Source organism: Thermobia domestica, chromosome 13 (assembly GCF_964235325.1).
Source record: "Thermobia domestica chromosome 13, izTheDome1.hap1.1, whole genome shotgun sequence".
Classification (NCBI taxonomy): domain Eukaryota; kingdom Metazoa; phylum Arthropoda; class Insecta; order Zygentoma; family Lepismatidae; genus Thermobia; species Thermobia domestica.
The window spans coordinates 34,255,591-34,268,379 of NC_137466.1; the positions used below are offsets into that span (position 1 = coordinate 34,255,591).

Genomic DNA, 12,789 nt, shown 5'->3' on the forward strand with positions numbered 1-12,789 from the left:
CTGAGTAAGGCAATGGTGCACGAATTTTAAAAATGGTCATTCCAATATTCACGATGAGGACCGCAGTAGTATTCCTAGCCTTGTGTCTGATGAACTAGTAAGGCAAATCGGCAACAAACTTAGTCCCAATTGTCGTTTCACGATTACGGAACCTGCTGAACATTTCCCCAAATTTCACAAGAAAATTGCATGGCGGTGTATGCCAGTGGTTGAACTCCCAAGCGGCAGATTTCTACCGCGACAGTATTGAAAAACTTGTGCCACGTATGTGAAATAATAGCTTAAGAGTGTACCTTTCAAATGTATATAATATAATACAATTTGGTTTGTTCATTCTGTTACCTTTTTTTTTATTTCAAAACGTCTGTTACTTTCTGGACAGCTGTCGTATATTATATATATATATATATTAGAGAAAATAGCAGCAGAAGACTACGGATAGGCGCTTCCTGAGGGAAGAACACGGACAGGGTAGACAACTTGCCTAATAGCTAGTATGAGGAATTGTACTTATTGATTTCCGATCTCAACATTAGTCAATAGCCCTTGCCAACTGAGTGTCTCGCATTAATTATCACAAATGTCTATTTGTTTTTTACAGCGTTCCTTTAAGTGTTCTGCTTCTCCTTTTTACTAACACAGTCACTCTTTATTAATGCACCTAGTTCAAGACTTAGCGACCTAGCATTTTTTTTAAACTTTACGCAAGGTACTTAAAGGCTTTCTAAAAATTCTCACAGACTATATACTTCTCACAGAAACTCTACGAATTAAAAAACTGTCCATTAGAAAAATATTTCAAACGAAGTCGCACGCGAAACACTGAATTTCCACTTCCAATTTTTATTTTTTACCGTATTTTTTAAAGTTGCTTTTAGGTAGCAACGTCCATTTTTAGATAATAATCAATTTGGTTCTCATTATTTTGATTGACATTAAAAATCACCTATCGAGTTAAAGATTTGTAGCCTCACGTAACATACTATAGAAATGTATCGATTGTCAAACTTGTTAAAAATGTTCTAAAGAATCCTTTCGCATTCTTGATCGAAAAGATTATCTTCTGTAAGCAAAGCAATCATATACTATGGTCGTTCTTGAGTTTTATTTCTAAGTTATTCTTTGTTTTTATTCGAAACTTTAAAAAGTGTCAAGCATTTTTTAAAGCTATCTAATAAAAAGTAAGCAATAATATAAACTGAACAATGAACTTTGATACAAGCTTCCAACAAGCATATAAAAATACGGTGTCACACATACATAGGAACACCTAACAGAAAACTACACTAGATTTCGACTTCATGACGATCATTGACGGTTCAAGATTATTTTCAAGAAGAAATTCTTATATTGGCTTTCTGAGCAGTTATTAGAAACATCATTACAGAGCTTTGATTTAACAAGGCCCATAAAAACTCTTCATTATATATATCACAAGGCTATGATGTTTATTTTTCAAGAGCACAATATTTCAATGTAAACGTTAAATACGTTAATGTAGCTGCATCGATGGAAACTTCATGGGTATATTTAAGTTCTAATTATATTACTAATCGATTTCCTTATGGAATTTTCGGTCATTAATATAATAAATTATAACTTCATCGATACAGCTTCACGCGTTCATCGATACAGGTGCATTAACATATCTACCTTTTATGTTGAACTATTATGCAATTAAAAATAAATAAATAAATAAATTACAACTTTAATATATGCCCAGGAAGCTCCCAATCAGTACAGCTGCCGTAGGGTATCTACCATTTTCATTAAACTATTACGCCATTAAAATAAATAAATAATTAAATTATAACTTTAATATCCTAACGAAGCTCCTATCAGTACAGCTGCATTAACGTATCTGTCCTTTATTTGCGCAATTATGCCCTTAAAAATAAGTAAATAAGTAAATAACAACTCTAATATGCCCACGAAGCTTCTATTGTTACAGCTCCATTAGGGTATCTACCGTTTACATTAAAATATTATGCCATTAAAAATAAATTACAACTTTAATTTGACCACGAAGCTCAAATCGGTACAGCTGCATTAACGTGTCTATCGTGTACATTAAATTATTGGGCAATTTAAGGAAGACAGGGAAGATTCTTCTACGATTCCACTTGCTCTAACACTTCCGCGTCATCAGGCATTATTGTTTCTTCATCACAAGAAGGGGCTATTGTAGCCCGCAGAGAATGCGAGAAAAGAAGTAAATATAAAAATCTACTCAATAGATACATGTTTCCACAGCCATTGAATCGAGCGGCACTTGGGGCCTGAAGGTCTCAATTTTATCAACGATGTAGGCCACCGTATTGCATAGATTATTCGTGATAATCGGACTACTGCTTTTCCTATAGAATATATCAGTGTAGCAGTTCGGCGATACAATGTAGCTTTCATATTAGGTACATTACCTCTGGCAAATTATTAGAAGAGGTTTTCTTTTATAATTAACTGTGCAGTCAATTGCTGTTTTGCATATACTATAGATTTAAATGCAACAATTAAATTTAATCACTGAAAATGTAAAACTGAATTTATGAAAAGAAAATAAAAATTATAAAACTCGATATTGTATAGGAAGAAACATAAGTGCATGGCCAAAAGTGACGAGGTGATTGCTGACACCCAAAAAATTAAAAATGTTCCTATAAACATGTGTCCGATGCCGCTTCGTTTCCAAGATACAGGGTGTTCAAATATCGAGTCCCTCCAATGGCTCGAAAGTGAATGGAAATTTTAATATTACAGGAATAATTAAATCAAATGGAATTATGCCAGTGCAAATATATTTACACTAATATAATAATGAAACTAATCAACATTTGAGGTTAAAAGGTTCTCAGTGTTGCCAACCTGGTAAAAAGTGTTACGTTTTCAAACAGCACTAGACGTCCACACGAAGTGGGCAACACTGTTACCCAATACACAACTTTGTGGCTTTTAACATTAATTTACTTTGTGGCTTCATACGTATGTTATTCTCACGTGCATTTATTTCTAACGACACAATAATACTTTCATGCAAGAGTTGTGATCTATGAACCGTTGTTTCCTATCGTGTGCCGTTGACTTCACACTTGGACGCCTCGTCTTTCGAAAACGAAGCAGAATCTGCCCCATGTTTAAGAACGTTTTGATAACAGACCCTGTGTATTATATAATGAAAAGTACTTACAGCCATAATAAATCGAAGCTCTTTAGATTCTCTTCCTCACCTGCTTCCTCTTAACTAAAATGCTTAGAATAATCAGGTTGCTCTCTCCCTTGATAAAACTACTACATTCAACCATACAACTTTTTTCTAACTAAACCGTCACTGATATTTGTTCTCAAACACATATATCTATTCACATAGATATTAGTGCTAAACTGTTCTGACATTTTAGGGAAAGACTACACCAAATTATACAGCTTTACAATGAACAACTGCTTAATGTTTACGAGCTTATTGTAAAACTCACCTCTATCCAATTCGAATTTCTAAGCCTGTTGATTTCTTCAAACAGCCTATCCACATGTTCTATTTGAAGTTTAACCATGTCCCAGAAACCAGCTAAATCCTCCGATGTAGTTGGGAAAGGCTCATCAGGGCTCTGAGACTGTAATTTAAAAATATATATGAATCTTTCACAAAATCCAAACTTAAAAAATACTACAATCTGTTGCAGCTACCGCAAAATAAGGTTCCAAGAATTACGAAAATCGTATAGATTTAAATCAAATTTAAATAATAAACATATGTGAAAAATATTTCTTTATAATAACTCAGATTTAAGTGAACATTTTCGTCGTTCCTTCCCAGCGCCAAGGTTACATTAATTCTATAGTTCAATGCAGAATCTGAAACAAAAGAATCCTGCCAAGGATTGGACCACGTCTCTCCCGTTGGCCAGAAGCTCTATCATTATGTACGTGTTGTGCATGGACAGAAGTCAGAAAATTGGTTGTAATATGCTTTGACATAAAGAACAAGAAAATTTTCTGAAATATAAAGGTAACCAAAAAGGTTCTGTAACTTTTTGTGGAGGTTTGTGTTCCATTGGCGCTCATACTGTGAGTTGAATGCGAATGGAGATAAGACGGTCAGTTGTTGGTGTGGGTGTGACAGTTCAGTTACACCAGTATCATAAGGGCGCGTTTTGCCGTACGTGTTCAAATAGGGATCAAATGCCGCTGCAGGGGTGCAAGATGTGCCAGGCCTTTGACGAGGATGACGTGACTACATGGACAGTGCAGCGATGGTTTAATAAGTTTAAGGGCAGTGAAGAAACACTCGAAGACGCACCACGTACCAGAACACCAACACATGTACAAAATGAAGTTCTTGAGGTAGCAATTTATGCGAACAGTGGCCAGAAATGTGAGAAACTAGGACTACAATTCAGTGTGAGTGCAGAAACCATTCGGCAGCACCTCTAAGCACTTCAAGTTGGATCGATGGGTCCCACATGATTTGACTCAGGGCCAGAAGACGACGCATGCAGATACCTGTGTTTCTTTGCTGTCTCGTCTGAGAAAGGAGCCATTTCTGCGCAGGGTGCTGACGTGATGAAAAGTGGGTCCTGTACGAAGCTCCACGGCGCCGTCACCACTGGTTAGCATTCCATGAACCGGTTCCAAAACAGCCGAAACCAACACTGCACCAGAAGAAGATCCTCCTGTCTGTCTGGTGAACTGCTCGTCGCATCGTGCATCGGGAACTGCTACCAGCTGGTCAGAGCATCAATCCAACTATGTACTGTCAGCAGTTGACCAGTGGTCAAAACTCTGGAGCCGGCACTTCTGAATCGCAAAGGGGTCCTCCCGTTACACGACAGCGCTAAGCCCCACGTGGCTAGGATGACCCGGGACACCATTCTACGCCTTGGATGGGAAACACTAGTGAATCCGCCCTACTCCCCAGACACTGCACCGTCCGATTATCACCTGTTTCATTCCTTGGAGAATCACCTTACATGACACCAGATCAAATCCCTAGTAGAGATGCAAAATGCACTTGATACCGTCTTCGCTTCATGGCTCACTAAATTCTACTGCAATAGAATCCATGGCCTTCCAGAACGTTGGCAGAAGGTTGTCGATGCTGATGGGGACTATTTTTGACCTTCCAGGTACGTCTTAGGTGATATATCGATGTTCGAAGATGGGGGGGGGGGGTGAAAAAGCGACAGAACTTTCTTGATCCCTTTATATAAAGTGGGATCATTTTGTGTCACACAGAAACTATATCTAACAAGAATCTATTACTAAAGAACCAAATGAACTACTGAATTATAAAGCCGAATACAATTTCCCTGACATAACAGGAATGACTTTACGGCTCTCTTATAGGAATCATTAGGTCAAACACTTTCATTATATCTTTAAGATGTTTTTCCACTAGCTGTTTTACTTAATTTTATTGTCATTTCATACTTTTTCAATTTAAATTATACAGTGTCCCACATAAAAACGGTACGACTCACTATCTATCTGCCTTTCACGCAAAAGACATTTTACATTACTTCATATGTAAATATGTAGTTACAGACTTACAAAGCATGTGTTACTATATTATTACATCTTATGTAAACTTCTTAGGTAAAACTTTCCGGTTTATAACACGTGCTGTAAGTGCCATCCACTAACATCCAAGCATCTCTATGCTCGTAACAACATATTCTGAGAAACAAGTTGCAATTCTATAGTCCTCTATTTCTTATACACATCTTGAATTGTACTGATTGGGAGAGTTTTGATACCAAGATATTTCACCACAAACGGTGTTTTTTTTTTTTTTTTTTTTTTTAAATCTTTTTAATGAACCCTGTCTTCATGTAAAAATTCACAATATCAATTCGGCGTTTAATTGCCAACTGCACCATTCGTCCACAATACTTTCACGACGTTACTTTTAAACTGTCGAACTCAACTCAACTATATTTCAGTGTAGCCAATTGTATTAATCTGATAACGAATGAAGCCAACACGCATTTATTTATGAACACCATAATGGAAGTAAGGCGCACCGGTTTTAAGTGAGACACCCCGTATTTGACCCAATATCATTCTATACAGTTCATATTGTTTTGTTTTAGAAGCTACTGTGAAAATACATGCATTTTAAATCCTGGAAAAGGCCAGGTTACAATTATTCTATTGTGATTTAAAGCCAAATTACAACGACGAATCATATCCAATATTTCCACCACCCAAACAGCAGACACTGATTACGCTATGACTGACAGTAAGTACAAGAAGAAACTGGCTCAAGAGATAGTGCGGCAAGTGGACTATTTAACACGGAGGCTGCTACTCCGTTAGTATTAGCAGTCACTTTTTTAGTACCAGTGACGATGAGTACTCAAGAACGTCTAGTACGTGAACTATTACAAATATTGTATGTTTTCGAACTCTAGTACAATGCTGCAGCAGCAACCTAAAACCTCTGCCATACAAAAGGAAAAGGTGCAGTAAACTACAGTACAGCAGTCGTTGGTTCCAGAGATTTAGTGCAGGTTGTACAAATGTCGAAGATCAGCCAAATTTTGCCCGTCTCAGGATAATATATTAAAAGTTATACGACACGCCAATAAGAAAAATTCACCCACCACCACACGAGGATTGTCAAACCAACTACCAACTCGGCATATGCCAGTTCATTGTGGTGCGTCACCTTCAAGACCTTGGGAAAACATCAGAAGTTCGTGTTTTGTGCCATCTCAGCTCAGGCCGAGAGGAGAGTCGATGTGTACCGATAACTGTTACAAAATTTGCGTGATGTGCGCTTCCTGAATCGAAATGTAACATGTGATGAACAGTATTTTTTTTTTTTTTTTTTTTTTTCGAAATTCGGATTTTAAAAAATGGTTAAGCAAGGCTCAATTTCCAAAACCGGTCGTCAAACAAGGTCGTATCGAGCACGAAGTCCTGCTCTGTCAGTGGTAGAAATATGAAGGGTAATTCACTTCAAGTTAGCTCATAACGGTCGTACCATCAATATCGACCTTTATTTCGAACACTTTGCTGCGCTATCAAAAATATCCTATATTGGTAAACCGAAAATACCTCCTGCTGAGACAGGATAACGAAAAACCACACTCGGTTCGAAAAACGCAACAAAAATGCTGGAACTTGATAGCATCCACCTGATGCCAGACCTAGCATACAGTCCTGACCTTATCCCTTCGGATTATTTCCTGTTCTGATCCCTATGGCGCACTACCTGAAATACGATGCTTCACCAACCAACAGATGGAAACAGCAATGACTGAATTCTTTGCCTCCAAGAGCAAGACGTAGTATCGACATGGAATCGAGGAATTGGCAGAAAGGTGGCTGCAGTCAGTCCAATATGAGAGGCTATATTTTGAACCTGCTTTCATTGTGCTGTAATAAATACGGGTGTGTTCTATACCAGAATATTGTAAGACTTACGACTCAACCTTTACATAATGTCGGGCCACATTTATGGGAACAAAATCCGGAGCCTGTACTAGAGCGTGAAGCCGTGCTTCCAGCAGTAATTGTGTTCTATATTATGACCTTGAATGCACCCAATAGCTTGACACTGGAGGCAGCTTTAGCTGAGAGCAGTTTACTCAAGATCGTCCCACTTGTCCAACAGACTTCTTGATCACTTTCCACAAACCAGGTAATGGGCGTCGACAACGTTTTATGATTGGTTTCTTCATACTCCGAAATGCACGAAGTTCATAGCTGCAGCATCCAGAGATTTCACAGAAATGTGTAAATACGCTATAGTTTGTAAGCTGGTTTCACGTACTTTGTGGGTCATGTATAGAGCTGGACGCTGCAGTAAAATTAGCTCCAAATTGGGCTAAAGGTGGAAATTTAGACTGAAATTTTCAGCATCAATTCCACTATATCTGTATATGAACATACTAAAAAAAGTCCCAAGAAATCCCATTTGAGGAAACGGAGATATGACGTCACCAATATGGCTGCCAGCCAAACTCTTCTCTCATATTTCAAACTACAATAATTATAGATCATTTTAAGATCAGAGCTTTATTTCTACGCCATTTAAGAGAGAACACATAAGAAACTGTTTTCTAGGCAAAGTGTTTTTATTTGCTGCCGCCATATTTAAATACGGCGCCATGAAGTTGAAACTGGAATATTCTCCATTCTGGTTTTGATATTTAAGTTCAATTATCTTCGTAATCGCTATAAATACCGAAAAACAACCTGAAACAAACATTATAGGGTACTTTAAGTGTTTTCTAATGAGATATATATCATTAACGTACCTTTAAAACTAGCGTGGTTAATACATTTTATGTAACTGAAGATGCCTTGCATAGTTTTCCGTGACACCAATAATAGTGACAGCATCAGATTTAATAATTTAAAAATTTAGAGGAAATTGCATTAATATTCTTAATACATTCTATAATATCTTTCGTTACAGGATTCTCTGGTTACAGTTTGAGATACATTACTTTGAACAGAATAATCAAAGCCTCCGCCTTCCGGTAGCTACGTATAATTTAACATGCGCGCACGAATGAAGATACTGTATTATATTACACTGACTTGAAATAAATAAAGCGATATTAATCTAGGACATATAGAAACGATAATGGATGGAAGTGGACTCAAGGACCTCTAGTGTTCAGTGTATGCTAATAATACAGTTTCTCATATGAAAACAGATCATCTCGTGATCTTTTTAACCAGACGGCTATAAAAATTAATTCAATGACTTCAGTTTTATGTTGTACTATGAGGCATAAATCATCTTTAGTGAGTAATGAATCAGATACTCGAACTCCTGTGCGGAGGGAACATGATAGCTCAGTGGTAGAGTGCTTACCTTCGGTGCGTCTTCCGCCCAAGTAATTATGTGGTGGACAACAACGTGTCCGTGGGTTTTCTTAGGTACTCCGGTTTCCTCGCACATTCTCATTAAATTAGTTCTTCCATTATCACGTTTTTCGAATTGCCGTAAAATCTACAGTTCTTATAGAGTTCTTATCTACAGTATATTCAAAATTGGATGAAGCAAGTAAAGCCAGCCACACAGGGAAACTTTTCACTCAATATTTCAAGTTAGTAGATATAATTCATCTTTCTATAAGAGCCGAGCGGGTGGCTGGGATCTACATTTATATAGTGTCTAGCAAATGCTTCCATATTTGCATGCTCCTGGACATATTAAGTATGAGAAATATGTAGCGTTTTATCTATAGCAAATGAAACAGTTGAAGTTCGTTCTGAAGGATTCGAGAAATTCACCAAATAAGGACATTTCAGCATAGGTGGTAGTAAGAAGTTTTGGAGTGACATGAGAGATATCAAGACTAGTGGTGGACTCATCCATGAAAAAGGAATTTCAACCCCATTGACTGCCAACATTATACACGCAATGGAGAAGTTTGCAGCAATTTCTTTGTTTTGGTCAGAAGTCCAAAATATAGATATGAAAAATATTGAGGCGTTTGTTGATTGGCTTTGATTACACAACCCTTTCCAGAGGAATACCATGCTCCTTGTATTTCTCACTACTGGTGTCATAGCAAGTGCAAAAGTAAATTGTGACAATGAATTAGAAGAAGACAAAAGATCTGTCGCTTTAAAGAGAGAAAACCTCACAGTGACATATGTTTATCGCGAAAAAATGAAATTGTGTCACTTGCTAGTGCAAAGAATGGTTTATTTATTCGAGAAAGACCAGAAACAGTTAACTCAAACCAGCTATTCCATCGCATGATTTGCATTGACAGAATCAATGAGGAACTTGCAAATTATCTTACCTGCTTTATTTGATAAACATATATTGAGGAAAGGAAATAAATCAGCTGATAAAAGAACTAGAAATTTTACATGACATTAAGTTCCATCACATCCAATCTACATAATCGATGGTGGATACCTGTTTCACAATTATCTTGAGCAGGAACAGCTACCTTTGATAACATTTGTAAAGATTTTGTTCTCTTCGTTATTGAAAAATACGGCAGTAATTCAGTAATGGTATTTCATGGGTATGTAGAGTTCTCAACAAACTACGTGGAACACATTCGTCGTTCAGGCAAAGGAATAAGTTCAGATATATCAGTTAAAAAAAAAAAAAAAAAAAGTGTTGTGGGACCTAGAATATTTCTTACAAATTCTAAAAAATAAGACAGGTCTTGTAAATCAGCTCATAACATAATATTTACACAAAGCTGGTGCAGCTTTAAATCAGGCTACTGATGAATTATACAAACAGCAGAAGAAATTACAATCGGAGGCTTATCGGTAATTGTTGGCCAGGATACAGATCTGCTGGTACTTCCCATTGCCCTCATACCTAAGTTTTTTATTTATTTTTTATTTTGTGCCTCGATCAAATTTAATCCTGAAAAAGATTTTTAGCTCTAAACTTCTGCAGGAAGCATTAAGGACAGTTCACCAATATATTCATTTCCTTCATGCGATCACTGACAAGTTTTGCATTTGTAAAGTTGGGGAAAAGAAAACCTTTCAATAAATTGACTTCATTACAAAGAACAGTGGAGGTTTCCAACAGTCCGGTTGCCTGTCATAATTTAATTCCTTCTGCAGGAGAGGAATTTTTATATTCAATGTACCCAAGAAATTCTAATGATACATTAAGTAAAAAGAGATTTAATGTACATGAGAATGATAGGACGTCGACCAATTAACACAAATTTCAATCTTGCTCACCTCCCTCCAACATCTGCTACCACAGGGGAACATTTATTCACGGTCTATTAGCGGATACAAGAGTGGAGAGGCATGAAACTAGGTCCAACTGAATGGAATTGGAAGAAAGAAGGAAATTATCTTCAAAATGTTCGTTCTTTGCAAAAGCCAGCGCCTGATGATCTCTTGAATTTGACATCATGTAATTGGAAAGAAGATCGCAACTTCATATGCATGTGCTGGAGACATCAGCTTATATGCAGCAACTTTTGTGGTATTGTACTAGCTATGGATGCAGTAATTGTGATGTGTTCAGAGAAGAAGATTTAGGTAATCTACTTTCTTCCGATGATGAAGAAGCAAATGAAAATGAGGCTGCTGAACTATCTTATCGCAGTCTTAGAACTGAATGAAGCACAGAACTCTTTCCTTAAAACTCCAGAGCTTCAATGAGATGTTAATTTTTCTACAATCTGAGAATTTACTACTTTTTATTTTTAAAATGTATATTGATTATTGATAACGTGTTTATTACCTATCGATATTTATAATTAAAAGTAAACTGCGCGATCAATGTAGTATAATTTCTTATTGGTGCGTAAATGTTTAAATTCAATGCATACCAGAAGATGGAAGCTTCCATTACTGTATTACAACTGTAATTAAACTATCATTTTTACTGTAACAGAGTTGCAACAATAAAACATTATCATAAGTATAGGGATATAGAACATATTCAGAATATTGCTGCAAATTCCCCGAAGTCTTTAAATTATTGAATCTGATGCTATCACTACTATTGGTGTCACGGAAAATTATGCATTACATCTTCCTTCGTATAAAAGCTATTAGCAACGTTCGTTTTAAAGATACATCAGTGATACATACCTCATTGGAAAGTTCTTGAAATAGCCAACAACGTTTGTTTCAGGTTATTTTTCGGTATCTGTAGCGGTTACGAAGATAATTGAACTTATATATCAAAACCAGAATGGAAAATATTCCAGTTTCAACTTGATGGCGCCATATTTAAAAATGGCGGCAGCAAATAAAAACACTTTTGCGCAGAAAACAGTTTCTTATGTGTTCTCTCTTAAATGGCGCAGAAACAAAGCTCTGAGAGAAGAGTTTGGCTGACAGCCATATTGATGACGTCATATCTCCGTTTCCTCAAATGGGATTCCTTGGGATTTTTAGTATATTCATATATAGTTATCGTGTAGAATTGATGTTGAAATTTTCAGCTTGTTATTCCAAATTTCCACCTTCACGTCTATTTTTACTGGGCTATTTGTCTTGAGTTTACACGCTTGACATTTAGTAACTATACAAATATCGTCCGTTAGACTGATCACACATTGACCCGAGGACAGGACAGCCAAGCCGAGGTACAATATTATAAACAATACAACCAAGCCTCGTACCGCGTATTCACTCAAGCATGTGGTAGACAAAGGACTCTCCAATGCTATGATTGAGACACACGGTCAATGCACTGTATCCTGTTTTTCGTCTGCATCGATCTGGCTGTCTGCATCGATTTGGCTCTCGTCACTGTACGGCCGGCTTTACAACGATCGAGAACATGCTACTGATAGTTTTGCGTTTACCCTGACATTTGGTTCAACTCTATACAGCATAAGCTTGTTTTAAACTAAAACATGCCATCCCCATGAATCTGGAGGGAAAACCTTCGCGACATGTGTGAACCTAGTTTTCTGGTCCTTCACGTTACTGGGATGGTAGTAAACGGTACGGATCTGCTTGGAAGTTGAAGGTATATCCAAGCGTCAATCTGAACTGCAACATATTGCCATCTGTTATCTGACAAATACCAAGAATATTATGAAGACACTTAATAGTATGAGTGAAGGCATCTCAATTTGTAGAAGAGAAATCTATAATTTGCTATTGGTACATGGTACAGTCCTAATAGTTAGCTGTAAGAAAGTGCTATCAGTAAATGATAAAAAGAGTCGAGATTATGGGCCGGAAATTAACTCAAGCAAGACTGAGTTCATAATAACTGATAGATCAATGCAGGATATTTGAGCGATTTAGAGGTAGTGGACGATTTCGTCTATCTTGGTTCAACAATCAGTTGTAAAGAAGACCCTTAGGAAGTAA

The 12,789-nt window shown here is 36.9% G+C and overlaps 1 protein-coding gene across 1 annotated transcript in view; it reads right to left on the minus strand.

Annotated features, from left to right (window-relative positions):
* The window catches only part of LOC145668089 (uncharacterized), a 428,593-nt gene that overhangs the window by 20,931 nt on the left and 394,873 nt on the right, over positions 1-12,789 (minus strand). Inside the window, exon 8 of the mRNA XM_081735605.1 lies at positions 3,471-3,608. Within this exon, the coding sequence (XP_081591731.1) occupies positions 3,471-3,608 (138 nt within the window). The remainder of the gene's footprint in view (positions 1-3,470; positions 3,609-12,789) is intronic.